This window comes from Scyliorhinus torazame, chromosome 21 (assembly GCF_047496885.1).
Source record: "Scyliorhinus torazame isolate Kashiwa2021f chromosome 21, sScyTor2.1, whole genome shotgun sequence".
NCBI classification, from domain to species: Eukaryota; Metazoa; Chordata; class Chondrichthyes; order Carcharhiniformes; family Scyliorhinidae; genus Scyliorhinus; species Scyliorhinus torazame.
Genome location: NC_092727.1, coordinates 116,995,517 through 117,020,924, shown reverse-complemented (window position 1 = coordinate 117,020,924; position 25,408 = coordinate 116,995,517). Strand labels below are relative to the sequence as shown.

Below are 25,408 nucleotides of genomic sequence, written 5' to 3'. Positions count from 1 at the left end.
GGGGCTGTCACCATAGCCTGTAGGCTAGTCCCCCTACAGGACGCCCTCTCTAATCTCTTCCACGCCGCTCCCTCCTCCTCTCCCATCCACTTACTCACCATTGAAATATTAGCGGCCCAATAATACTCACTTAGGCTCGGTAGTGCCAGCCCCCCCCTATCCCTGCTACGCTGTAAGAATCCCTTCCTCACTCTCGGGGTCTTCCCGGCCCACACAAAACCCATGATGCTCTTTTCAATCCTTTTAAAAAAAGCCTTCGTAATCACCACTGGGAGGCACTGAAACACAAAGAGGAATCTCGGGAGGACCACCATCTTAACCGCCTGCACCCTCCCTGCCATTGACAGGGATACCATATCCCATCTCTTGAAATCCTCCTCCATCTGTTCCACCAACCGCGTTAAATTTAACCTATGCAATGTGCCCCAATTCTTAGCTATCTGGATCCCCAGGTAACGAAAGTCCCTTGTTACCTTCCTCAACGGTAGGTCCTCTATTTCTCTACTCTGCTCCCCTGGATGCACCACAAACAACTCACTTTTCCCCATGTTCAATTTATACCCTGAAAAATCCCCAAACTCCCCAAGTATCCGCATTATTTCTGGCATCCCCTCCGCCGGGTCCGCCACGTATAGTAGCAAATCGTCCGCATACAAAGATACCCGGTGCTCTTCTCCTCCCCTAAGTACTCCCCTCCACTTCTTGGAACCCCTCAACGCTATCGCCAGGGGCTCAATCGCCAGTGCAAACAATAATGGGGACAGAGGGCATCCCTGCCTTGTCCCTCTATGGAGCCGAAAATATGCAGATCCCCGTCCATTCGTGACCACGCTCGCCACTGGGGCCCTATACAACAGCTGCACCCATCTAACATACCCCTCTCCAAAACCAAATCTCCTCAACACCTCCCACAAATAATCCCACTCCACTCTATCAAATGCTTTCTCGGCATCCATCGCCACTACTATCTCCGTTTCTCCCTCTGGTGGGGCCATCATCATTACCCCTAACAACCTCCGTATATTCGTGTTCAGCTGTCTCCCCTTCACAAACCCAGTTTGGTCCTCGTGGACCACCCCCGGGACACATTCCTCTATTCTCATTGCCATTACCTTGGCCAGGACCTTGGCATCTACATTTAGGAGGGAAATAGGTCTGTAGGACCCGCATTGTAGCGGGTCCTTTTCCTTCTTTAAGAGAAGTGATATCGTTGCTTCAGACATAGTCGGGGGCAGTTGTCCCCTTTCCTTTGCCTCATTAAAGGTCCTCGTCAGTACCGGGGCGAGCAAGTCCACATATTTTCTATAGAATTCGACTGGGAATCCATCCGGTCCCGGGGCCTTTCCCGCCTGCATGCTCCTAATTCCTTTCACCACTTCTTCTACCTCGATCTGTGCTCCCAGTCCCACCCTTTCCTGCTCTTCCACCTTGGGAAATTCCAGCCGATCCAAGAAGCCCATCATTCTCTCCCTCCCATCCGGGGGTTGAGCTTCATATAATTTTTTATAAAATGTCTTGAACACTCCATTCACTCTCTCCGCTCCCCGCTCCATCTCTCCTTCCTCATCCCTCACTCCCCCTATTTCCCTCGCTGCTCCCCTTTTCCTCAATTGGTGTGCCAGCAACCTGCTCGCCTTCTCCCCATATTCGTACTGTACACCCTGTGCCTTCCTCCATTGTGCCTCTGCAGTGCCTGTAGTCAGCAAGTCAAATTCTACATGTAGCCTTTGCCTTTCCCTGTACAGTCCCTCCTCCGGTGCTTCCGCATATTGTCTGTCCACCCTCAAAAGTTCTTGCAGCAACCGCTCCCGTTCCTTACTCTCCTGCTTCCCTTTATGTGCCCTTATTGATATCAGCTCCCCTCTAACCACCGCCTTCAACGCCTCCCAGACCACTCCCACCTGGACCTCCCCATTATCATTGAGTTCCAAGTACTTTTCAATGCACCCCCTCACCCTTAGACACACCCCCTCATCTGCCATTAGTCCCATGTCCATTCTCCAGGGTGGGCGCCCTCCTGTTTCCTCCCCTATCTCCAAGTCTACCCAGTGTAGAGCGTGATCCGAAATGGCTATAGCCATATACTCCATTCCCCTCACCTTCGGGATCAACGCCCTTCCCAGCACAAAAAAGTCTATTCGCGAGTAGACTTTGGACATAGGAGAAAAACGAGAACTCCTTACTCCTAGGTCTGCTAAATCTCCACGGGTCTACACCTCCCATCTGCTCCATAAAATCTTTAAGTACCTTGGCTGCTGCCGGCCTCCTTCCAGTCCTGGACTTCGACCTATCCAGCCCTGGTTCCAACACCGTATTAAAATCTCCCCCCATTATCAGCTTTCCCATCTCTAGGTCCGGAATGCGTCCTAGCATCCGCCTCATAAAATTGGCATCATCCCAGTTCGGGGCATATACGTTTACCAAAACCACCGTCTCCCCCTGTAGTTTGCCACTCACCATCACGTATCTGCCCCCGTTATCCGCCACTATAGTCTTTGCCTCGAACATTACCCGCTTCCCCACTAATATAGCCACCGCCCTGTTTTTCGCATCTAGCCCCGAATGGAACACCTGCCCCACCCATCCTTTGCGTAGCCTAACCTGGTCTATCAGTTTCAGATGCGTTTCCTGTAACATAACCACATCTGCCTTAAGTTTCTTAAGGTGTGCGAGTACCCGTGCCCTCTTTATCGGCCCGTTCAGCCCTCTCACGTTCCACGTGATCAGCCGAGTTGGGGGGCTTCCTACCCCCCCCCCCCCTTGTCGATTAGCCATCACCTTTTTCCAGCTCCTCACCCGGTTCCCACGCAGCTGTATCTCCCCCAGGCGGTGCCCCCCCGCCCATCCTCTCCCATACCAGCTCCCCCCTCTCCCCAGCAGCAGCAACCCAGTAATTCCCCCCTCCCACCCCCCCCCCGCTAGATCCCCCGCTAGCGTAATTACTCCCCCCATGTTGCTCCCAGAAGTCAGCAAACTCTGGCTGACCTCGGCTTCCCCCCGTGACCTCGGCTCGCACCGTGCGACGCCCCCTCCTTCCTGCTTCTCTATTCCTGCCATGATTATCATAGCGCGGGAACCAAGCCCGCGCTTCTCCCTTGGCCCCGCCCCCAATGGCCAACGCCCCATCTCCTCCCCCTCCCCTCCTCCCCCCAACACCACCTGTGGGAGAGAGAAAAGTTACCACATCGCAGGATTAGTACATAAAACCCCTCTTTGCCCCCCACATTCGCCCCACCACTTTGTTCGAACGTTCTTTTTAATAACCCGCTCATTCCAGTTTTTCTTCCACAATAAAAGTCCACGCTTCATCCGCCGTCTCAAAGTAGTGGTGCCTCTCTCGATATGTGACCCACAGTCTTGCCGGTTGCAGCATTCCAAATTTTATCTTCTTTTTATGAAGCACCGCCTTGGCCCGATTAAAGCTCGCCCTCCTTCTCGCCACCTCCGCACTCCAGTCTTGATAAACGCGGATCACCGCGTTCTCCCATTTACTGCTCTGAGTTTTCTTCGCCCATCTAAGGACCATTTCTCTATCCTTAAAACGGAGGAATCTCACCACTATGGCTCTGGGAATTTCTCCTGCTCTCGGTCCTCGCGCCATCACTCGGTATGCTCCCTCCACCTCCAATGGACCCGCCGGGGCCTCCGCTCCCATTAACGAGTGCAGCATCGTGCTCACATATGCCCCGACGTCCGCTCCCTCCACACCTTCAGGAAGACCAAGAATCCTCAGGTTGTTCCTCCTTGCGTTGTTTTCCAGTGCCTCCAACCTTTCCACACATCGTTTCTGATGTGCCTCCTGCGTCTCCGTCTTCACCACCAGGCCCTGTATATCGTCCTCATTCTCGGCTGCCTTTGCCTTCACGACCCGAAGCTCCCGCTCCTGGGTCTTTTGTTCCTCCTTTAGCCCTTCGATCGCCTGTAGTATCGGGGCCAACAGCTCTTTCTTCATTTCCTTTTTGATCTCTTCCACACAGCATTTCAAGAACTCTTGTTGTTCAGGGCCCCATGTTAAACTGCCACCTTCCGACGCCATCTTGGTTTTTGCTTGCCTTCCTTGCCGCTGTTCTAAAGGATCCACTGCAATCTGGCCACTTCCCTCTCCTTTTTCCATCCGTATCCAGGGGGGATTCCCTTCTGGTTTACCGCACAGTGTTTTTAGCCGTCAAAATTGCCGTTGGGGCTCCTATCAAGAGCCCAAAAGTCCGTTTCACAGGGAGCTGCCGAAACGTGCGACTCAGCTGGTCATCGCCGCACCCGGAAGTCTATTCACAGGATTTAAGCTGCATTTTTGTTAACGTGCAGATTGCATTTATGTAATGCCTTTCACCTCACTTGGATACTGCCATTGCCTTTGGTATATGTGGCCAGGACCTGTCAATGCTTGAATTCTACAGGATGGAAGTTTGAATATTTAGCTAAGTTTAAATAAAGATTTTTAAATGGTGTGGGGAAGACCTAAAGGGCTTCAAAATTCTGGGGCTGGATTTTACAAGATGCTGCAGTGCACACACCCTTGGACCGCACCAAATTCCAATGACTGCACCCACCCCCACCCCCAGCAATTTAACCCAGGCAGTAGTCGCTTTAAGGTGAAACTTTCACCCTCATCTCAATAGCAAGACTTGCCTTAGAGACCTAGCAGCCAATCGGAAGGCTGGCAGCTTGTTAGGTACAGCAGCGCCAACAAGGAGCAGTGGCCACTGCTGGGACTGCGGCCAGTTCCACCATGCCAAGGAGCTCGCGTAAGCCTGGAATGAATTGGTAGGGGTTCAAGAGGTTGAGGGAGGTTTGAAGGGGAGGAAATCTGGGGGGGGGGGTGAGGGGAGAGGTCTGCCCGACACCAGCCTGTGCAGCTAAAGCTGCTGGGCTTGCTGCATGGGGTGGACCTCACCTTGATATGGGTAAAATGCAGGCGGAGACAGAATGACCCGTGAAGTGGCCATATATGGTCACTTAAGGGAGTCATTTGGGCCAAGGGTGGGTGGACTGCCTGATGCTTCTCTCATACCGCATGTAAAATTGCAGAATTGTTGAGGGCAGTGAGATGGCCACTTGCTGGATTTTATATGTCCCTTTACTTTCAAATTCACCGCACAAATTTCAGCCTTTTGATAGAATGTACAGGAAGAAATTGTTTCAACTGGCAAAAGCTGAATTCAGAGGGACAGAGGTTGAAGAAAGGTTAACGCATCCTAGCCTTAACTCTCCAGCACTTGTGTTAATGTTGCAATCCTGTCATAATGAAGTACAAGCTCTCGTTGTAAGTGAGAGCAGCTATTACTATTGGGGACGAATTGGAGCATTATTCTAAAGTATAGATAAGAACTGGTTTTCACCTGTAGGGGTGGGGCAGGAAATTCCATGGCCTGTGTTCTCTGGGTATTGCGAATAAAGCTATGTTAAGGAAAGACTGACTCCAGGGGCAGGATTCTCCGACCCCCCGCTGGGTTGGAGAATCGCCGGGGGCTGGCGTGAATCCCGCCCCCGCCGGTTGCCGAATTCTCCGGCACCGGATATTTGGCGGGGGCGGGAATCGCGCCGCGCCGGTTGGTGGCTCCCCCCCTGGCGATTCTCCGGCCCGCAATGGGCCGAAGTCCCGCTGCTGGAATGCCTGTCCCACCGGTGGGAATCAAACCACCTCTCTTACAGGCGGGACAAAGCGGCGCAGGCAGGCTCCGGGGTCCTGGGGGGGGGTGATCTGGCCCCGGGGTGTGCCCCCACGGTGGCCTGGCCCGCAATCGGGGCCCACCGATCCGTGGGCGGGCCTGTGCCGTGGGGGCACTCTTTTCCTTCCGCCTTCGCATGGTCTCCACTATGGCGGAGGCGGAAGAGACCCCCTCCACTGCGCATGCGCGGGGATGACGTGAGCGGCCGCTGACGCTCCCGCGCATGCAAAGTCAGTTTCACACCAGCTGGCGGGGCACCAAAGGCCTTTCCCGCCAGCTGGCGGGGGGGCGGAAATCAGTCCGGCGCGGGCCTAGCCCCTCAAAGTGAGGGCGCGGTCCCTCAAGATGCGGAGACTTCCGCACCTTTGGGGCAGCGCAATGCCAGACTGATTCGCGCCGTTTTTGGAGCCGGTCGGCAGACATCGCGCCGATTGCGGAGAATCCCGCCCCAGATTCCTCCTTCGCTCAGTGAATTATGACACCTTCCTCCCTCTCAGAATGTGCAACCAAGGCGAAGGTCGTAGAGTGCATGAAGGGTGGAGGCTCGTTCTCTTTGGAGGATTTGTTGGATTCCCTTTTAAACTCAAATGTCATCTTATTGTGTGATGTTCAGCTTAAGTTCCACTGTTTTTGGTTAGAATGGAGGAACCTAATCAATTCCATTTTACTATTTGTTTTTGGGATGTGGGTGTCACTGGCAAATTAAGGCCAGCATTTGTTGGCCATCCTCAATTGCCTTTGAGAAGGGGGGTGAGCTGCTTTGAACCACTGAAGTCTAGGTACATCCACAGTGCTTTTCCTGTGGCAGTTTGAGGCAACTGAGTGGCTTGCTTGGAGAGGGCAGTCAAGAGTCAATCACATTACAATGTATCTGGAGACATGGGTAGGCCAGACAAGGTAAGGATGGCAGATTCCCTCTCCTGAAGGTTATTAGTCAATCAGATGGGGTTTTTCATGACAACGTGGTAGTTTTGTGAATCACTATTAATGAGACTACCATTTTATTCCAGATTCATTTATTAATAGTTGGGTTGTAGAACAGAACTCGAGTGTTTCTGAAAAAAGTCATTTTGTTGAAGCTTTTCCTCTTGAACTCATCAGAACAATCTAAAGAATAATATTTGTCAGAGGAAGCAAAAACTTTATGCTGAATGAGAAGAGAGTGCTGATTTGTTGACAAGTGGACTCTGATTGGCAGAGGCATTGATATGGAGTCACCGTTAACTCCATGGCAACAGTTCTGTCGATTCCCCAACATTGGTATTCTTGCGATTGTCCTGAATGCAAGATGAAAAGCTTTGATAAAATGTATTTTTTCAGCAATTTATTTATTTGTTAATTGAAATTAATTTTCAATTCCCCAGGGGTGGCACGGTGGTGCACTGGCTAGCACTGCTGCCTCCCGGCGCCGAGGACACGGGTTCGATCCCAGCCCTGGGTCACTGTCCATGTGGAGTTGAGCCGGGCAGTAGATCAGGAAGCTCTCGACTATAAACCTTGACCTGCACTGAGCTAGTTGCCTTTAACCAGAATGTCATTGGGGCGATAATGTCTTTGAAGACCCATACCGGCCTCCCCGAACAGGCGCCGGAATGTGGTGACTAGGGGCTTTTCACAGTAACTTAATTGAAGCTACAGGATCTGGAGTTTCTGTGCTTCTGAGGGTTGTTCTGTCGCTGCTCCGATGTAGGCTTCAAAGCAAGCTAGCCAGTGGTCGAAGGCCGACGTGGCGTTGTCTGCTTTAGGGTGCAGCTGCAGGCGATCTGGCTTGATGCGTAGGTCCATCGCTGTAAAGTCTCTGCTTAATAAATTGATGCACTATCAATTACGACGAGACGAGAGTAGAGAGTAATCGAGGCCTTATTAAGCAGAGATGTGTTGCCTCCTGCAGCTGCTGCCGAAATGGCTGCAGCTAGGTGAGCACACACATTTATACTCCGCCTACTGGGCGGAGCCAGCAGGCAGGGATCTACCCCCATACCTGTAGTACAGGAGCCTTACCGTATTACTTCTCATGTACGTATTATACAAATAGCGGTGACTACCACAAAGCCTACTTGTGACAATGAGCGATTATTATTATTAATAAGACCCTGAGACAGCAACGGGAATTTGTTTGAGATTCGGGCCCCTGATCACTCTTGGCTGGCTCCTCCCTCATGAGTGAGGGCTGATTGAAGCCGGAATCGGGTTTGATTATTGTGCCTTTCATTGCCGAATAACTTCCTGACACTATTTGTAGAAAGGGGACTTGGATACGATACTGGAACGCTTGCATAGCTGTACAACAAGACTTACTTCGAGAGAACAAAAGAGATAACTACATTATTTTACGTACAAAATAATTTCATGAGACGGCACAGCTGGTTGTGAAATATTTCAAAAAGCTTAAAGTTGATTTTTTGTTGAATAGACTGGGATGCAGTGACAATAATAATAAGCGCACATTCAATGGCTTTGCTTTTATATAGTGCTGTTAATGTAAACACATATCTGCAACGGCTCAGTACTATTTTTAAACATGTGTTTTTTAAAATGTATTTCTGATCTACCTGACAGCTTGAAGACTTCTTCCCTGGGACTGTTTCTGATGATCCTGCAGTATCAGTAAGTATGCTGCACTTCAGCTATAGATAGTACTGCCTTCTTGCTATTAATGTGCACAATATTGGCTGACGCCAAGGACTGCGATGACAAGTGAGTCACATGGAAAGTTTTCCACAAGCAAAATCTGATATTGTCACCGCCTTTTACTCCTTTGCCATATGTGTGGCAATTAATAACTATAGGGGGTAACTTTCACTAAGTGTGGAAGTTTTTCTCTCCCTCTCTTTCTCTGCAGTGTGGATCAGGGTCAAACCGACTTTCTTGGATTTTGTAAAGAGCTGATTAAAACGTCACACAGTCACAAAGAAAACAAAGCTGCCTTTTCTTTAAAGCTACCACACACAAACAGTGTACTGGGTAGCTGTATCAGGCTTTAATAAGATAAATACTTCGAAAACTTGGTGTTCGATTTGGAGTATCTTGGCTTGAACACATTGGGGTGAGGCGGTGGTGTAGTTGTATTGTGATTGGACTAGTAATTCAAACACCCAGGGCAATGCTCGAGGGACCCGGATTCAAATCTCACCATGGCAGATGGTGAAATTTGAATTCAATAGAAAACTGGGAATAAAAGTCTGATGACGAAACCATGTCATCTGGTTCACTCCTGTCCACTGGAGAAGGAAATCTGGGGTGGCGCAATGGTTTGCACTGCTGCCCCACGGCGTCCGAGGACCCGGGTTCAATCCCGGCTCAGTGTGGAGTTTGCACATTCTCCCCGTGACTGCGTGGGTCTCACCCCCACAACCCAAGGATGTGTAGGGTAGGTGGATCGGCCACACTAAATTGCCCCTTAATTGGAAAACAAAATGTAAATTTAAAAAAGAGAAAGCAATCTGCTGTCCTTACCTGTATGTGACCCCAGATCCACAGCAATGTAGTTGACTTCTAAATGCCCTCTCAAATAGCATAGCAATGCACCCAGTTAAACAGCAATTAGAGATGGCCCAGCCAGCAATGCCCACATCCCATAAATGAATTTTCAAAAAATGTATCAAGGTTGAGGCTGGTCAAACCCTGGGTTTTATTGTGTGAGACCTTTGTCTAAATGTGCCATTATAAATAAAGTATGACCAGTGCTGATTATTCAAAACGCATTGTTCATTAATAGCGTGCTGGCTCCATTAATTGTTGGATTTTGTATTCTGGTTCCAGTGGTTTAGCCTAGCTTGCCTTGCTATATGATTTTGTGTCTTTTTATCAGGTTTGACATCTCATCATGTTGTCACCAGTATAGGAAGTTTTGTGATCGCAGTCACCAACTGGGAGGTGACAGAACAGGGAGAATATTTGGACTCCGCCAAGGTCAAGAACAGTGGTGATCAGCTCAAAAATATAACTGAGTCGGCTGGTGTGCTGGTTTCCCAACCCGGTTCCTGGCATGGGCTATTCTGGCCAAGGCGGGTTTGGGGCCCGTTAGGACTGCCTGCCCCATGAGGCGGCCAGCCAAATATGCTCAGGATGAGCCTTGGGATTTTCCAATCAGCTTCCAATTTCCTGATGGAACAGAGGCTGGAGGCGGGAATCCAGTGGCGGGCCGGGTTAGGAAGGGCAAATCCAGGCCACCCTGCCTGCTTGGATGAGGGTGCATTTAAAAGGCACCTTATAGAGAGACCACTCCCAGCACTCCCATTAAAGCTTCTCTTCTCAAGCTAGAAGGCTTCTAATTGCCTCTCCAGCTTTGAGAGCCTTTCCGCCCCACCACCCATAATTGGGCAGGGGACCTATCTCCATGTCCATCAAGGGGGCACGTCAATCAAAATCCCAAAGAGGGACTGCTTGATCCTCCTGTGGGGTGGATTCGGACCTTGAAAACACACCCGGTTCCTGGTTCCTGCCCCCGAAGTGAAAGGTTAGCTCAACACATCTCTTCCCCTTTACTGTTCTGCTTTACATGGTCTCCAAAAAAATTGGTTGGTCTTGAGGTCTTTCAATTGGAATGACGGGGTATGGTGTAGGGCAGGAAATCCCTGGTTCCTCATTTTCAACATGGATGTTCCTGGGTCTTATGTATGTTTCCTTTTCCTGTAACTAGGTTAAAGTGACTGATGTCTCCCCAAATCGAGGAGCAGCGGTGAGTTATCGATTCTTTCAACTGGATTATTTCAGATCTTAAAACCTAGTGTATAACTTCAACTAAAAATCAATACTAATGAATATTGTGAACAAATCCCGTGAGTATTGATCAGATCAGCTCCCATAAGCTTCTTCATTATATCCGCCCTGCTTGCACACCCTACTTTGTATTGCTCCCTAACTGATATCTTTCCTAATTTTACATGATAAAAATTATCTTTATTAGCGTCACAAGTAGGCTTGCATTAACATTGCAATGAAGTTACTGTGAAAATCCCCTAGTCGCCACATTCCGGCGCCTGTTCAGGTACACTGAGGGAGAATTCAGAATGTCCAAATTATCAAACAGCACGTCTTTCGGGACTTGTGGGAGGAAACCGGAGCATTTGGAGGAAACCCACGCTGGCACATGGAGAACGTGCAGACTCCGCACAGACAGTGACCCAAGTCGGGAATCGAACCCGGGTCCCTGGCGCTGCAAAACCACAGTGCTAACCACTGTGCTACCGTGCCACCCATTTCCAGTAATTGAAAAAAAACTATTCTTCAGTTGCTTGCTCCAGTTCTGTTGGCAGTATTTTGTACAAAATGGATTGTTAAATCCTTCCCCTTCCCAAGGGTTAAACCTGGTGGGTTACCGGAAAAGTTGTCTCCAACTCTCTCACTCTCTGATTACGCTAACATATTTGTACCATCAGATGTATTTAGAGGTGAATCATTCAGATCTATTTAAGGAAGAAAGACAACACTTGGACCTCAGAATACATTCAGTGACAGTAACACTGTAATGACATTTTAGTGATCTGAACAACAAAGAACAAAGAAAGGTACAGCACAGGAACAGGCCCTTCGGCCCTCCAAGCCTGTGCTGACCATGCTGCCCGTCTAAACTAAAATCTTCTACATTTCCGGGGTCCGTATCCCTCTATTCCCATCCTATTCATGTATTTGTCAAGATGCCCCTTAAATGTCACTATTGTCCCTGCTTCCACCACCTCCTCCGGCAGCGAGTTCTAGGCACCCACTACCCTATGTGTAAAAAACTTGCCTCGTACATCTGAGGATATCTTTGCAACTCAAAGGGCACTGCCTATTGATGAGCATATTTTCAGGGAGGATCAGTCCCCAGAGTATGAGGGTAGCACAATACTTCAGTGTTCCTCTCGATTCAGAGGAAAATCTTATTTTGAAGAGGTGATTAGACCGTGTCTAAAATATTCCCTCTCACATCTCTGACTGGGAAAGAACAGCAAACTGCCATTTTTCAGAGTAGGCCAAGTGTGTTTGGAACATTATGGCTGCGTTGGATCGTATTCTCATCTGATATTCAGATGTGGTGAATATTGAAGATTAATTTAACCAATGGGGGAGTTGGGGGGGGGGGGGGGGTGAAGGTGGGGTGGGGGAGAGGGGAGGGGTATCATCACATTGAGCCTGATATTGTCTTCACTTCAATTTTGTATAGAGGAACTTAAGTTCACTTTCAGGAGCAGGAACTGTTCTGTCTTTGATTAGAGTTGTCACGGTAGCACAGTGGTTAGCACTGTTGCTTCACAGCATCAGGGTCCCAGGTTCGATTTCCGACTTGGGTCACTGTCTGTGTGGAGTCTGTACGTTCTCCCTGTGTCTGCGTGGGCTTCCTCCGGGAGCTCTGGTTTTCTCCCACAAGTCACGAAAGACATGCTGTTAGGTAATTTGGACATTCTCAATTCTCCCTCTGTGTATCCGACAGGTGCCGGAATGTGGCGACTAGGGGATTTTCACAGTAACTTCATTGCAGTGTTAATGTAAGCCTACTTGTGACAATAAAGATTATTCTATTCTATTGATGCTCACTGTGCTTGATTAGTTAAGCCTGGGTATGGACTCAAGTAAAAGTAAACAGTGCTGTCGAAAAGATGAAAGCCAGAGCTGAAGCGGGGAGTCGACATTCTAAAGCACTGTGACTAACATCTGTTATACATATTGAAACTAATGTCATCCCTGTGTGGTTCTGAGATTGATGAAGTCATCAAGGGCAGCACGCTGGCACAGTGGTTAGCACTGCTGCCTAATAGCGCCAGCGACCCGGGTTCAATTCCAGCCTTGGGTCACTGGCTGTGTGGAGTTCGCACTCCCTCACTGTGTGTGCGGGGTTTCCTCCGGCTGCCCCGGTTTCCTCCCACAGTCCAAAGATGTGCAAGTTATGTTGATTGGTTAAGCTAAATTGCCTCTTCAGTGTCCAAAAAGATGTGTACGTTAGATTAAGGGGTTAATGGGATAGGGCTGGGGAGTGAGCTTGTGTGAAGTATTCTTTCAGAGGATCGGTGCAGACTCAATGGGCCGAATGGCTCCTTCCGCACAAGGAATTCTAACCATGGTTGATTTTACCTTTCCTAGTGTGTTGAGGTCAGGTGTGCTTGGTGCCATTGCAACCAATTCAGCATAAACCAGCAGATTTATATTGCTTTGCGATAAACTACTTTTACCAGCTGATCCAAGTGTCACGTAATATTTTATTTTTTTAAGCATTAGCGGACCCCCACAGCTTTTGTCACATTCATCTGGGTGAGGGCAACAGGGGAATTATACACTATAATGGACAATGCATAATTCTGCTGTTAAATTATAGTTTGATTGAACCTTCTCTGTTCTTTAAAGGCCACTAAATGGCCAGAGAACGACATCCTGGGCTAGTGCACGATCAATTCCAGGCCCACTTGACCTGGAGTCGCAACACAGGTGAACTTAGGTTTTATTTAAAATACTCAAGGTCCTTGGTCGAACCCAATAAGCTGCAGCCACCAGGTTTGTAACTTTAAAACACAAGTAACCTTTTATTATGTACAGTATTATAATTAAATGGATAGAAAATGCAACTTGATCATCTGCCGTCCCTTTTCCAACCGCCCCAATTTCCTAATTCGCCCCACTCTACACACACACACACACACACACACACACACACACAAACAAACAACACAGAGCAGAAAGGGTGGTGGAAAGGGAAATAAATTGTTAATACAAATAAAAGGATAAGGATCTTTGATGCACTGGGATGATTTTCAGCTAATGTCTTCCTTTTTTAAAAATTCCTTTATCAGAGTTACAAAGCACAGAGTGGACAGGGGCAAACCCCTAATCCAGCTCCTTGCCTGCTCCAAAAAACAATTCAAGTTCAAATTGAATCCAATTCATGGTCCCCACAAGACCATCCTACCAGACCCAGGCATTACACCTGATCTCACGATCGATCTTAGCCAAAATGCCAGGAAGTGATGTCAATGTCTTTCTAAAGTTCAGGCTTTCATTTTGGTACTTCTTCCTTCTAGGCTTGAGATGGCAAGGTTGACTCCCTTCTCTGCAGACTCAGCATCATTTCAGGTTCATAGCAAAGGATGTGCCAGACACTCTATGCTTTCAGAACAATAAAGCAGTTCTTTCACTTCAGCAAGCAGGAGTGAGAGAGAGAGAGAATTCCTTTCACCTCCAAGGTCTAAACACTTCTGCTCAGTTCTCTCAGAAAGCATCACACAGGAACCAATAATTGGCCATTGTTAGGCACTGTCCCTGGCCAACCCACTGGTTGGCAGGAACCAATCGAACCGACTCACTCCAAAATTGGTTCCTAAGATCCACTCGGTGCCGAAGAGTCTGGTTTCTCTTTTCCAAAATACAAAACCTGGGAACACAGTGTCCTGGCAAGCAGACTGTTTCAACCGCTGGTCTTCTGCTTGAATGCCCTTTTATTATGCACAGTATTATAAGTAAACGGACAGAAAAATGTAACTGACTATATACTACTCCTTTCCCAACCCTTGCTTCCTAACTTGGACCACTCTCTATATACACACTTAAAGAGCTTCTTAATAACCTAATCTAACGTCAGTGAAAATACATTAGTGATAACAAAAGGATAGTGTAAAGATGCACTTTCACAGACTTCATTAATAAACACAAAAGGTATTTATTAATAAGAATTGGACATCAGCCTCATGGCTGTAGCTGAATCCCAAAATGTCTTTGCCTAGAGGCCTTTCTTACACCCCAAGACCCGATTGGGCACACAGACCATGTGATCCTTACTCTGCTGTGTTGCCCTTAAAGGGACAATCACCACAGATGGTGACCAGACTTGTAAGTAATCCTCCCTATTCCCCCATCTCTGTAATCTTCTCCAACCCCACAACCCTCTGTGATCTCTGCTTTCATCTAATCCTGTCTTGTAGTGCAGCCCTGATTTTAATCGCTCCGCCATTGATTGATAGCTGTGCCTTCAGCTGCCTGGGCCATAAGCTTTGGAATTCCCTCTTTAAACCTCTTTGCCTCTCTGCCACTCTCTTTTCCTTTAGGATGCACCTTAAACCCAACCCCTTTGACCAAATGTTTGGCCATCCGCCCTAATATCGTCTTATCTCATTGGTGCCAAATTTTGCTTTACAACCTTCCTGTAAAGCACCTTGGGATGTTTTATTATGTTAGTGGCACAATATATAAATGCAAGTTGTTCTTACTCAATCGGATCTCTTTGTGATTTATCTTCCCTTTCAGCAGCTCCACCTGGTGGCTTTGAATGGTCCCCTCACAGGGGAAATGGCTGGGATTCGCGGGGCCGACCTCCAGTGTTTCCAGCAGGCCCAGGAAGCTGGGCTGCGGGGAACTTTCCGAGCCTTCCTCACCTCAAGTAACCAGGACTTGATTTCCATTGTAAAGAGATCCGACAGGACATCTGTGCCAATTGTCAACCTCAAGGTGAGTCTTTCTCGTGCGGGAAAGCTCTGAAAAACCTGACTGATGTGCATGGTACAGCAATACCATCAGAAAACTGTCCCCTAAGACCTAGAATATAAATATTAGACACAAATTGAGTCTGCTGTACATAGGAGTGAATAACTTAATTGCAACAAAATGGCACGTTTAGGTGAGAGGAGGTCAATTGGATAACTCAATACTTCTGGAGTTCAAACTACAGGTGTAAGAATCCAATAGAAAATTCCCGGGAAAGGTTCACTGGGTATATGTACAGTTTAGCCAAGCCATCCCGAACAAGAAGTTCTCAAGCAGCCCGCTTGATTGATATTGGCACTTCGTCCAACACAATGAACATTCATTCCCCTCCCAATGGTGTGTAATGGCAGCAGAGTGACCATCTTCAAGATGCACTGCAACAACTCACCAACCCTCCGACAGCACCTTCCAAAATTGCATCCTTTACTATTGAGGAAAACAAGGTGTAGCAGGCACATGGGGTGTGATTTTTCAGTCCCATCCCTCCGGTGCCGCTGAAAGCCCCTAGCGACAGGTCCCACCATGGCAGGACCGGACATTCCCAGTCATGGGAACGCCACAAACACTCGTCCAAGCCAAACACCATCCTGACTTGGAAATATATGACTGTTCCTTCACTGCCCTTGGGTCAAAATCCTGGAAAACCCATCCCTGACAGCACTGTGGGTGTATCTACACAATATGGACTGCAGCGGTACAAGAGGAAGGCTCACCACCACCTTCTCAAGGGCAATTAGGGATGGGCAATAAATGCTGACCTGACCAATGATGTCGCATTTCACGAACAAATCAAAAGACACTAATTGCGACCCCATGGACCGATTTTACTGGCAATGGCAGTGAAGTTATACAATTGTTTAATAGTTATAGTGTTGAGCTACAATTTCCGCCATAAAATGTATTTCTTTTTAGCTTTTGAATCCTTCTTTCCACAGGTGAGACTCTGCTCAAGTTGTTTATTTATCCTTTTTTACTCTTTTACTGTTTTTTCTCTACGGGGTTCAATCTGCTCCGCGACCTAGAGCTTAAAACTGCTGTAAAGCAACATTATACACTTGTAATAATAAAAACAGAAAAATGCTGGATAAACTCAGCCGGTCTGGCAGCATCTGTGGAGAGAGAAACCAGAGTTAATGTTTCAGATCTAATGGTCCTTCTACAGAACAAGGTTATTATTATTTAGATCCAAAACATTGCCTCTGTTTCTTTCTCCGCAGATGCTGCCAGACCTGCTGAGTTTACCCAGCATTATCTGTTTTTATTTCAGATTTCTCGCATCTGCAGTGTTTTGCTTTTATTATAAACTTGTCCTTTCTTACAGGGGGAAATGCTCTTTTACAATTGGGACACGCTCTTCAGTGGCTCTGGCGGACACTTTAACTCCAAAGTGCCTATTTATTCATTCAGAGGTCAAAATGTCATGGCCGACTCCACATGGTGAGTACGGAAGGTGTCAAAACATGGCCATCAGCCTTGTAACAATGTGAGGCCGTGGCCTGGTAGTACTTCTGTATCACGTGCAAAGTGGAAAGTTACAGCTGTGCGTGGGGAGGGAAGTGTGTGGGAAGAGTACACAATGCAGTAACGTCCTGCTAAATGAAGCACTTGTAGGGGGAATAGGGTTAGCTATAGAATCACAGTTAGATACTGGATTGAGCGACCATCAAATCAGTGCAATTTTGTCAAAAACATATTCTCCTGGGGAACATTGCTGCAGGTAGAAATGTAATTTTATTTTCAATCCTCCATTAATGCATTTTCTTGTACTCTTTTTGGACCCTTTTACATACTACTTTCTGTTAATTCCAATATTGCGTGTTGAGGAAGAATGAGATTGAAGCTAACCTGTACTTTAAGGGTGGCACAGTGGTTAGCACTGCTGCCTCGTGGCGCCGAGGCCCCGGGTTCGATCCCGGCCTCGGGTCACTGTCCGTGTGGAATTTGTACATTCTCCCTGTGTCTGCGGGAGTCTCGGCCCCACAACCCAAAGATTGAGGGCTTGTAAGAAAGGTACAACAATAATCGTGGGTGATTTTAATATGCACTGGAGGAATCAAATTGGCAAGGGTAGCCTGGAGGCAGAGCTCATTGAATGCACTAGAGATTGTTCCCTGGAACAGTATGTTGAGGAACCAACCAGGGAGGAGGCTACTCTCAATTTGGTGTTCTGTAATGAGGAGGGATTAATTAATGACCTCATACTTAAGGATCCACTAGGGAGTAGTGACCATCGTATAGTAGAATTAAAGATTTAAGTTTGGGGGTGAGAAAGTGGATTCCCACACTAGTGTTCTGGAATTAAACAAAGCAAATTACATAGGCTTGAGGTCAGATTTGGCCCGTATGGACTGGGCAGGAAGGCTAAAAGGTAGGACAGCTGATGAGCAGTGGCAGTTGTTTGAGGAGATACTCAATTGCTCACAACTAAAATATATCCCAGTGAGGAAGAAAGATGGTAAGAGGGGTAAAAAAACATCCATGGCTAAACAAGGAGGTCAAGATCATAAAGACAAAAACGAAGTTATATCAAACTGCAAAGGCCAGTGGCAGGCTGGAAGATCGGGAAACTTTCAAACATAAACAAAGGGATACTAAAAAAGTAATTAAAAAGAGCTTCGAAAAGATATTGGCACAGAATATCAAAAAGGATAGCAAAAGCTTCTACAGGTACATAAAAGGGAAGAGTGTCTCTAAGGTGAATGTTGGCCCCTTGGAAGATGAAACCGGTGAGTTAATAGTGGGGGACACAGAAATGGCAGAAATGCTAAACCAATACTTTGCCTCAGTTTTCACGATGGAGGACATGAGTATCGTTCCTAGAGGAACGGGCAAATCAGAGGTAATAGAAAGGGTGGAACTTGGAACAATCAGAGTCAATAGGGAAACGGTATTCAACAAACTCTTGGGATTGAGGGCAGACAAGTCCCCAGGGCCCGATGGCCTACATCTAGGATATTAAAGACAGGGGCAGCAGAGATAGTGGATCCATTGGTTATAATATTCCAAAATTCCCTCGACATAGAAAAGGTTCCAGTGGAATAAATGAGTCTTTTTCTGGATAGCAAGATGTAATTAGTGGGGTGCCACAAGGTTCGCTCTTTCAGCCCCAGCTATTTACAATCTATATTAATGACTTGGATACAGGAATAGAACGTTCTATAGCCAAATTCGCAGGTGACACAAAAATAGGTGGGACAGTAAATGCAATGAGGAAATAAGAACCTTACAAATGGATATAGATAGGTTAGGAGAGTGGGCCAAATTGTGGCAGATGGAGTTTAACGGGGATAAGTGTGAGGTCATGCATTTTGGTCGAAAAAATGGAAAGGCAACTTATAATAATAATAATCGCTCATTGTCACAAGTAGGCTTCAATGAAGTTAATGTGAAAAGCCCCTCGTCGCCACATTCTGGCGCCTGCTCGGGGAGGCCAGTATGGGAATTGAACCCGCGCTGCTAGCATTGTTCTGCATTGCAAGCCAGCTATTTAGCACATTGTGCCAAACCAGCCCCTTTATCTAAATGGGGAGAGACTTCCGGGTGCTCTGATGCAGAGGGATCTGGGTGTCCTCGTGCATGAGTCACAGAAAACAAGCATGCAGGTGCCACAGATAATAAGGTAAGCAAATGGAATGTTGGTCACAGATTGTAAGTAACAGATGAGGAACATATCAGCCATGCTAGAAAGGCTGAGCCGACTCGATGGGTCAAATGGCCTAATTCTGCTCCTATATCTTATGAACTTATGAACTTATGTGCAGGATAGGTGGATTGGCCACGCTAAATTGCCCCTTAATTGGAAAAATGGAATTGTGTACTTTAAAATTAAAAATAAAAATAACCTGTACCTTAAAACAGGTTTATTTCCAACACAGCAAAGCAAAGTCACAGACTCACCCAGTTCCTCCCAGACTCCCAGAGTGAAGTGGTTTGTATACTTTTGCAATGACTTCCTCATCCTTCCCCAACTGGGTGCAGCTGTGCTTAATTACCAACGTAAAACAGTATTGTACTGCAGCACCAGTTCAACACCTTCCCCAGAGAGAAGGATGGGTGAGGAACTTGCTCCCGGCTCTCTGAGACCGACTCTTCAGCAAGGAACTATAATAATCTTTGTTGTCACAAGTAGGCTTACATTAACACTGCAATGAAGATACTGTGAAAATCCCCCAGTCACCACATTCTGGCACCAGTTCGGGTACACAGAGAGAGAATTCAGAACGTCCAAGTTACCTAACAGCATGTCTTTCGGAACTTGTGGGAGGAAACCGGAGCACCCGGAGGAAACCCACGCAAACACAGGGAGAATGTGCAGACTCCGCACAGACAGTAACCCAAGCCGGGAATCGAACCTGGGACCCTGGCCACTGTGAAGCAACAATGATAACCACTGTGCTACCGTGACAACCATAATCAAAGACAGAACAAGGAAACACTACAATTTCTGCTCCTGAAAGAGAACTTAAGTGCCTTAAGAGATTTACGAGGATACGACCAGGACTTGATGGTTTGAGTTAAAAGGAAAGGCTGGACAGGCTGGGACTCTTTTCCCTGGAGCGTAGGAGGCTTAGGGGTGATCTTATAAAGGTCTATAAATTAACGAGGAGCATAGATAAGGTAGATAGTCGACATCTTTTCCCAAAGGTAGAGGTCTCTAGAACTACAGAGCATAGGTTTAAGGTGAGAGGGGAGAGATACAAAAATCACCAGAGGGGAAATTTCTTCACAGAGGGTGTTGAGCATCTGGAACGGGCTGCCAGGGGCAGTGGTAGAGGCGGGTACAAATTTGTCTTTTAAAAAGCAGTTAGACAGTTACATGGGCAGGGTGGGTATAGAGGGATATGGGCCAAATGCGGGCAAGTGGGACTAGCTTAGTGATAGAAACTGGGCAGCATGAACAAGCTGGGCTGAAGGGCCTGTTTCCATGCTGGAAGCATCTATAACTTGTTGCTCTGTTTACTTGCTATAAATATGGCAGTTAATAAGGTCGCCTTTCTTAATCCTAATTATGAGTATGCTTTCAGAGTCGCCAGGTATCTCTTGATACCGCCACAAGATTTTAACCGAATACCGATCAAAGAGCCAGTATACCAGTTAGTTAGTTCAAAGTCAATACTACTTTATTTACACACAGTATGATTTACTCATGCACAATAACACTACAGGCTAAACTATATCTATCACTAACGCCTATACTTAACTTCAGGTGCCCACTTAGGTCATAGGAATAATGGCCGTTGTTCGGATCTGAGGCTGTTGGGTTCGAAGAGGTAACAGGAGTACAGCTAAGGTCGTCCGTCTGGTAGCGAGCGTTGAACTTGAACGTACTTGCTTCTGGTGGTGCTGGTGGAAGTGTCTCTCCGCTTGAGAGCCAAATCCAAGAGAGTGAACCTTTGGCGGGGGTTCCTTCTTATACTTGGAGGGGCTTGGCACGCTTTTAGGCGGGCCTTAAACTTGGTCCCAATTAATTGGGCAGCTTCTTGATCACTGCCATCGATCTAAGCCAATAAAGGGGCGGGTGCCTTGATGGCTGGGCATGTCCTAAGTGGCCGTTGGCCTTGCTTTGTTTGTGTCTTCTTGCTGGGGTAGTGGCGCCGGACTGTCTGGGACAGTATCGGCTACCTGAGCACTAGTTCTTTGTTCATTGGAGATGGGCCATCAATATGTAAATCGACCCAGAGTTTCGGTTCCGTCTGCAGACTGCCTTCCAAATACACATTCAGGCTTTGTGCCTGCTTGTTGCTTTGCATTGTCCATTTTTCCCTGTATGCTCTGCGAGCGTCCATTTTATGTACTGAAAGTGGCCATCCCAGATTGCTACAGACTCTATGCCCAAGGAAGAGGGTCCTTCAGATTTGGAGGGAATTTGTCCTGTAATTTCCAATCATCGATCACTGAGCAAGTTTCATTTCATTTGGATTTGATTATTTAGGTTTGAGAGACCCGACGGTAAACACATTAAAATTTGACATAGATTTAACCATCTGATGCCTTCTAAATAACATGAAACAAAGGAAGGCTTATATACCGCTGTTTATGGCTTCTGGACATTTTCAAATCATTTTATCTCCAATTAATAGGGGCTGGTTTAGCACAGGGCTAAATCGCTGGCTTTGAAAGCAGACCAAGGCAGGCCAGCAGCACGGTTCAATTCCTGTACCAGCCTCCCCGAACAGGCGCCGGAATGTGGCGACTAGGGGCTTTTCACAGTAACTTCATTTGAAGCCTACTTGTGACAATAAGCGATTTTCATTTTCATTTCATTTCAATTCAAATACTTTTAGAAGCAGTGTTACTGTTGTAATGTAGGAAATCTGGCAGCCAATTTGCGCACATGTAGGTCCCACAATGAGCAACGAGATAATGATCAGGTAGCCTGTTCTTTTGTGATGTTGATTACGGGATAAAGAACAGCCAGTACACCAGGGATAACTCTCCATCTATTCTACAAAATAGTGCAATGGCTACATTTTACATCCTGAGCAGGGCCTCGGTTTAATGTCTCATCTGAAAAACACTACCTGTGACAGTGTGGCACTCCCTCAGTGCCGCACTGGGAGTTTCGGTCTTGAATTTTGTCTCCAAGCCCTGGAGGGGGACTTGAACCCCAACTTCAGAGGCAAAAGTGCTTTCATGAGCCACAGGTGACACCGAGGTCAGAGGTTCACAGGTTAAGGCAGTTGACAGTAGGGATCTACAAAATAGCTGGAAATGGCTCAAATTCCTGGAGCTCCCTCCCTAACAACTTTGTGGGCATACCTACACCACAGGGACTGCAGCAGTTCAAGACGGCAGCTCACCGTCACCATCTCTGTGGTGTTATCTTACATGAAGGTAATGTAAGGGTTAATGAAATGTGTACAGACAGACACTAGAGGGAGCAATCGTAGAAGTATATAAGGGATGACGCAGAGTCTTGTGGGACAGAAGGTTGGAGTAGGTGGTAGGGGCAGGAGCTGGACAGGAAGACTGAAGATAGTGAGAGAGCATGAGAGTAGTTAATGAGTTAGTGAGTTAGATGAGTATAGTTTGTGTGTTTAATCAACTGTTAGTTCTTAGAGATAAGTGTTGAATCCAATTGTAGTGTTAAATAAATAGTTTTGTTAGTTTACAAGACTCGTTGTTCTCTGATCAACACTACGTATCAAAGCCATCTGGTTAGAGCAAGGCAGAGAACAACCCAATCTCAAGGGGCAATTTCGGGATGGGCAATAAATGCTGGCCTACCCAGCGATGTCCACATCCCATGAATGAATATTAAAGATAAATCAAACTGTAAAATGACAATTAACCAATTTTATTTACATTACTAGGCCTCGTAAATTAGTCTGGCATGGATCAAGCAGCCGAGGGATTCGCGTTTCAGACAATTATTGTAATGAATGGAGAAGGGACTATGGTGCAAAAGGACTGGCAACATCATTGATGAATGGAAAGCTCCTGGAGCAACATTCGTATGGCTGCAGCAATTCCTTTATTGTGCTCTGTATCGAAAACAGCATCGCACACCGGCATGGCAGGGAGAAATAATTGTTAGTTTCTATTATATACTTTATGCTATTACAGAAGGTCAAGTGACAATGATTCCCATTTTTGCACTATCGTGAGGAAGAATTATATTGGGATTTACCTTGCCAACATTGCTCAGATTTGTGCCCTTAGTTAGTTCTTTGTAACATTGCCCAGTGATGTATGTATTGCCTCTGTTGCTGTTTTCCACGTGAAACGCTATAATTGAATAAAATGTCACAAAAATAACACTTGTGCAGATAGAATTCTCATTACCATTTCTCAATTTTCTATCAATGAGAAGATAGAATGGTCGACGGATGGTCATCTGTTGCGGAGAGAGTGAGGCAAGTGATGGGGATAGGACTGTCAGGAATCAGGAGAAATTGAAGGCCAAAGACCAGATGGAAAGGTGCAGTAGCGGGAGACTTAAATGCTGGAAGAGGAATCGATAACTGACAGGGGGAGTGGGAGAAGGGCGGTCAACTGACATTGTGGTAAAATGGGAGAAGTTGAAAGAAGATGTAAGCGAGAGCAATCTGAGAGTCCAGTTAGTGTGGATTAGTTCCGGTTACTCTCAACTCTGGACCTCAGAATTTCATTCAACCCATCACAAGGACGTAAGGACTGATTGACGGGATTAAAGCCTTCACTCTGCTGTTGAAAGGCTTCCAAATGAAATGTGTTTGGACAACTCCGTTTCCAGCAATCATGCACCACAACACAGTGTTGTCAGGAAATCAACACCAACATTTTCAGCCGCTCTCCAAACAGCAAATGGAGATGACTGACGTGAAAAAATAAGAATGCCACAGTGAATTATCTTCTAAACCAAGCAAAGAGCTTTAGCCTGCATCGCGCTAAGCTCTTCCTAACCCCGGGCTAGACTGGGTTGTAAAAATGGAAATATCACGCAGCTTCTGTAGTGAGTGTTTAATTCTCTGGAATCCATTGTCTTGTGGAGCACCAAGAAACATATACATTGTCATATAGACATAGTCACATTGAATGACATCCAACTTAACTGTTGCAAGATCCTACTGGTTGGGAGTTAGCAAATCATTTCAGAGCAGATGTTGAACGCATTAAATTTCTGAAAGCTTCTGAAGCCCACACCGAATTATTAAAACAAAACTTGTACCTAATCCTTTGTACCTCCAGTAAAGACACACAAACAAGACAGAACTGGCTAGAAATGTCTTCATGCTTCACAACTGACCACCGTGACATTACCCAAAGGACAATTGTCCAGCCTGTCCGCCTAAAGTAGACCATTAAGTGACAAAAACGAGGTAACTAAGGATTGCTGCTGTTGTTCTTACCTTAGCTTTCCTCCCTGCCCACCCTCCCGCTCTCCTCAGCCCTGGCTTGGAGGTTGAGGGTCGCCTTGCTGCTCACCTCAATGGCTGTAGGGCTAACTTCTGCTTTCCCTAGTGACATTAATATAGACCTTTGTCTACGCAACGGTCAGATGGTGCTGTAGCTTGGAGAATCTGTGGAGTATCTGAAATATTGGCTTGTGGATACTGCGCACCTAAGAATCTCTGAGAAAATCAAAAGAACAAATGGCTGGATCGAAGGAAATTCAATGAGAACTGTCATAATATGCACTCATGCACATAATGAGATACAGACAGGCAGTGACAGACACTCAGTACAGCCAATCAACACACAGGACAGAACACAACCAATCACCAGGCAGAACACTAGAAGAGGGTTTCCCACTATAAAACACACCAGGCATCAGCACTCTGCCTCTTTCCACAAGTGACAACTGTAGTGATAGTCAGGGTGTAGATAGTAGTTAGCACCTTCAACACGTGGCTCAGAGCTAGTCTGGTCTAGTTAGTTCTAGTAAGCACACTTGGGTTAGTAGAGTGTCAAACCCACAGCGAACCGTGTGCACTGCTTAGCAGGTTCAATAAAACGTATTGAACGAACTTCAATGTATGGAGTCTACTTTCCAGTACAACTGCATCCAGTCGCAGTCCATGTTACCCCAGGATGAATAACACGACAAGAACGCCTACATTTATTTCTTCCAAGCAGAAGTACATGCTCGGAACAGTGTGATGATATGTTTAAGATTGACTTAAAAACTGGGTTGCAGCACAGGCAGACCATAAAAGTACAATAAGGATAAAAACCCACAACTAGAAAGAGACAGAGTGTTAAAGGTGCAGGCACAACATCTTATAGCAATATTAACAATGCTGTCCATCATTTCATAGCTTGGCGTTTTTGTAATCTAGGCAAACTGACAATAAACAAAGCTGAGGAAAGCTGCAGTGGAGTGTCCAACCATCAAATTGGCACAACCAATTGAGTTATTGGTTCTATTCCTGCCTCCTCCTTATCAAAACTCTGACATGAATTCCAACCTTTCATCACATGAGGATTGGGAATCAGGACAAATTACAATCCTCCTGAAATGCAGAGAAGGAAGCAAACACATGCACTCAACAACACACATGCTACTCACCTCCAAGTGAGGCAAAGTGTGGGAGAATGTAAGTCCTTACAATAAGAACACAAATACAATCTCAGTACCTGCGGGGGCCGGGGACCTCTCTCGTATTGCGTTCGGACTGGGGGGAGGTCAGGGATTTTATTTGTGGTCCTCGGCGATCGGGACACCATTTAGAAATGTCATCCTGATCCCTTACTAAAACAGGGAGTTCCAGCAAGCGGAGCTCCCCGTTGTGAAAAATGGGGCTAGGTGCGGCCCCGACTGCGCGTTCCCCACTCAGGCCTCTTATTCAACACAAGTAGAGTTGAAT

General features: G+C 46.7%; 1 protein-coding gene across 5 annotated transcripts in view; it reads left to right on the top strand.

Moving 5' to 3' along the window:
• The window catches only part of LOC140398563 (uncharacterized), a 132,751-nt gene extending 109,874 nt beyond the window's left edge, over positions 1-22,877 (top strand). For 4 of the 5 annotated variants that reach the window (XM_072487361.1, XM_072487360.1, XM_072487356.1 and 1 more), the window contains 5 exons: positions 8,229-8,276; positions 10,312-10,350; positions 14,883-15,083; positions 16,441-16,556; positions 22,433-22,877. In XM_072487361.1, the coding sequence (XP_072343462.1) occupies positions 8,229-8,276; positions 10,312-10,350; positions 14,883-15,083; positions 16,441-16,556; positions 22,433-22,649 (621 nt within the window). In that variant the 3' untranslated portion in view covers positions 22,650-22,877. The remainder of the gene's footprint in view (positions 1-8,228; positions 8,277-10,311; positions 10,351-14,882; positions 15,084-16,440; positions 16,557-22,432) is intronic. The other variant, XM_072487359.1, reaches the window with a different exon arrangement.
• The last annotated feature ends 2,531 nt before the right edge of the window (positions 22,878-25,408 follow it).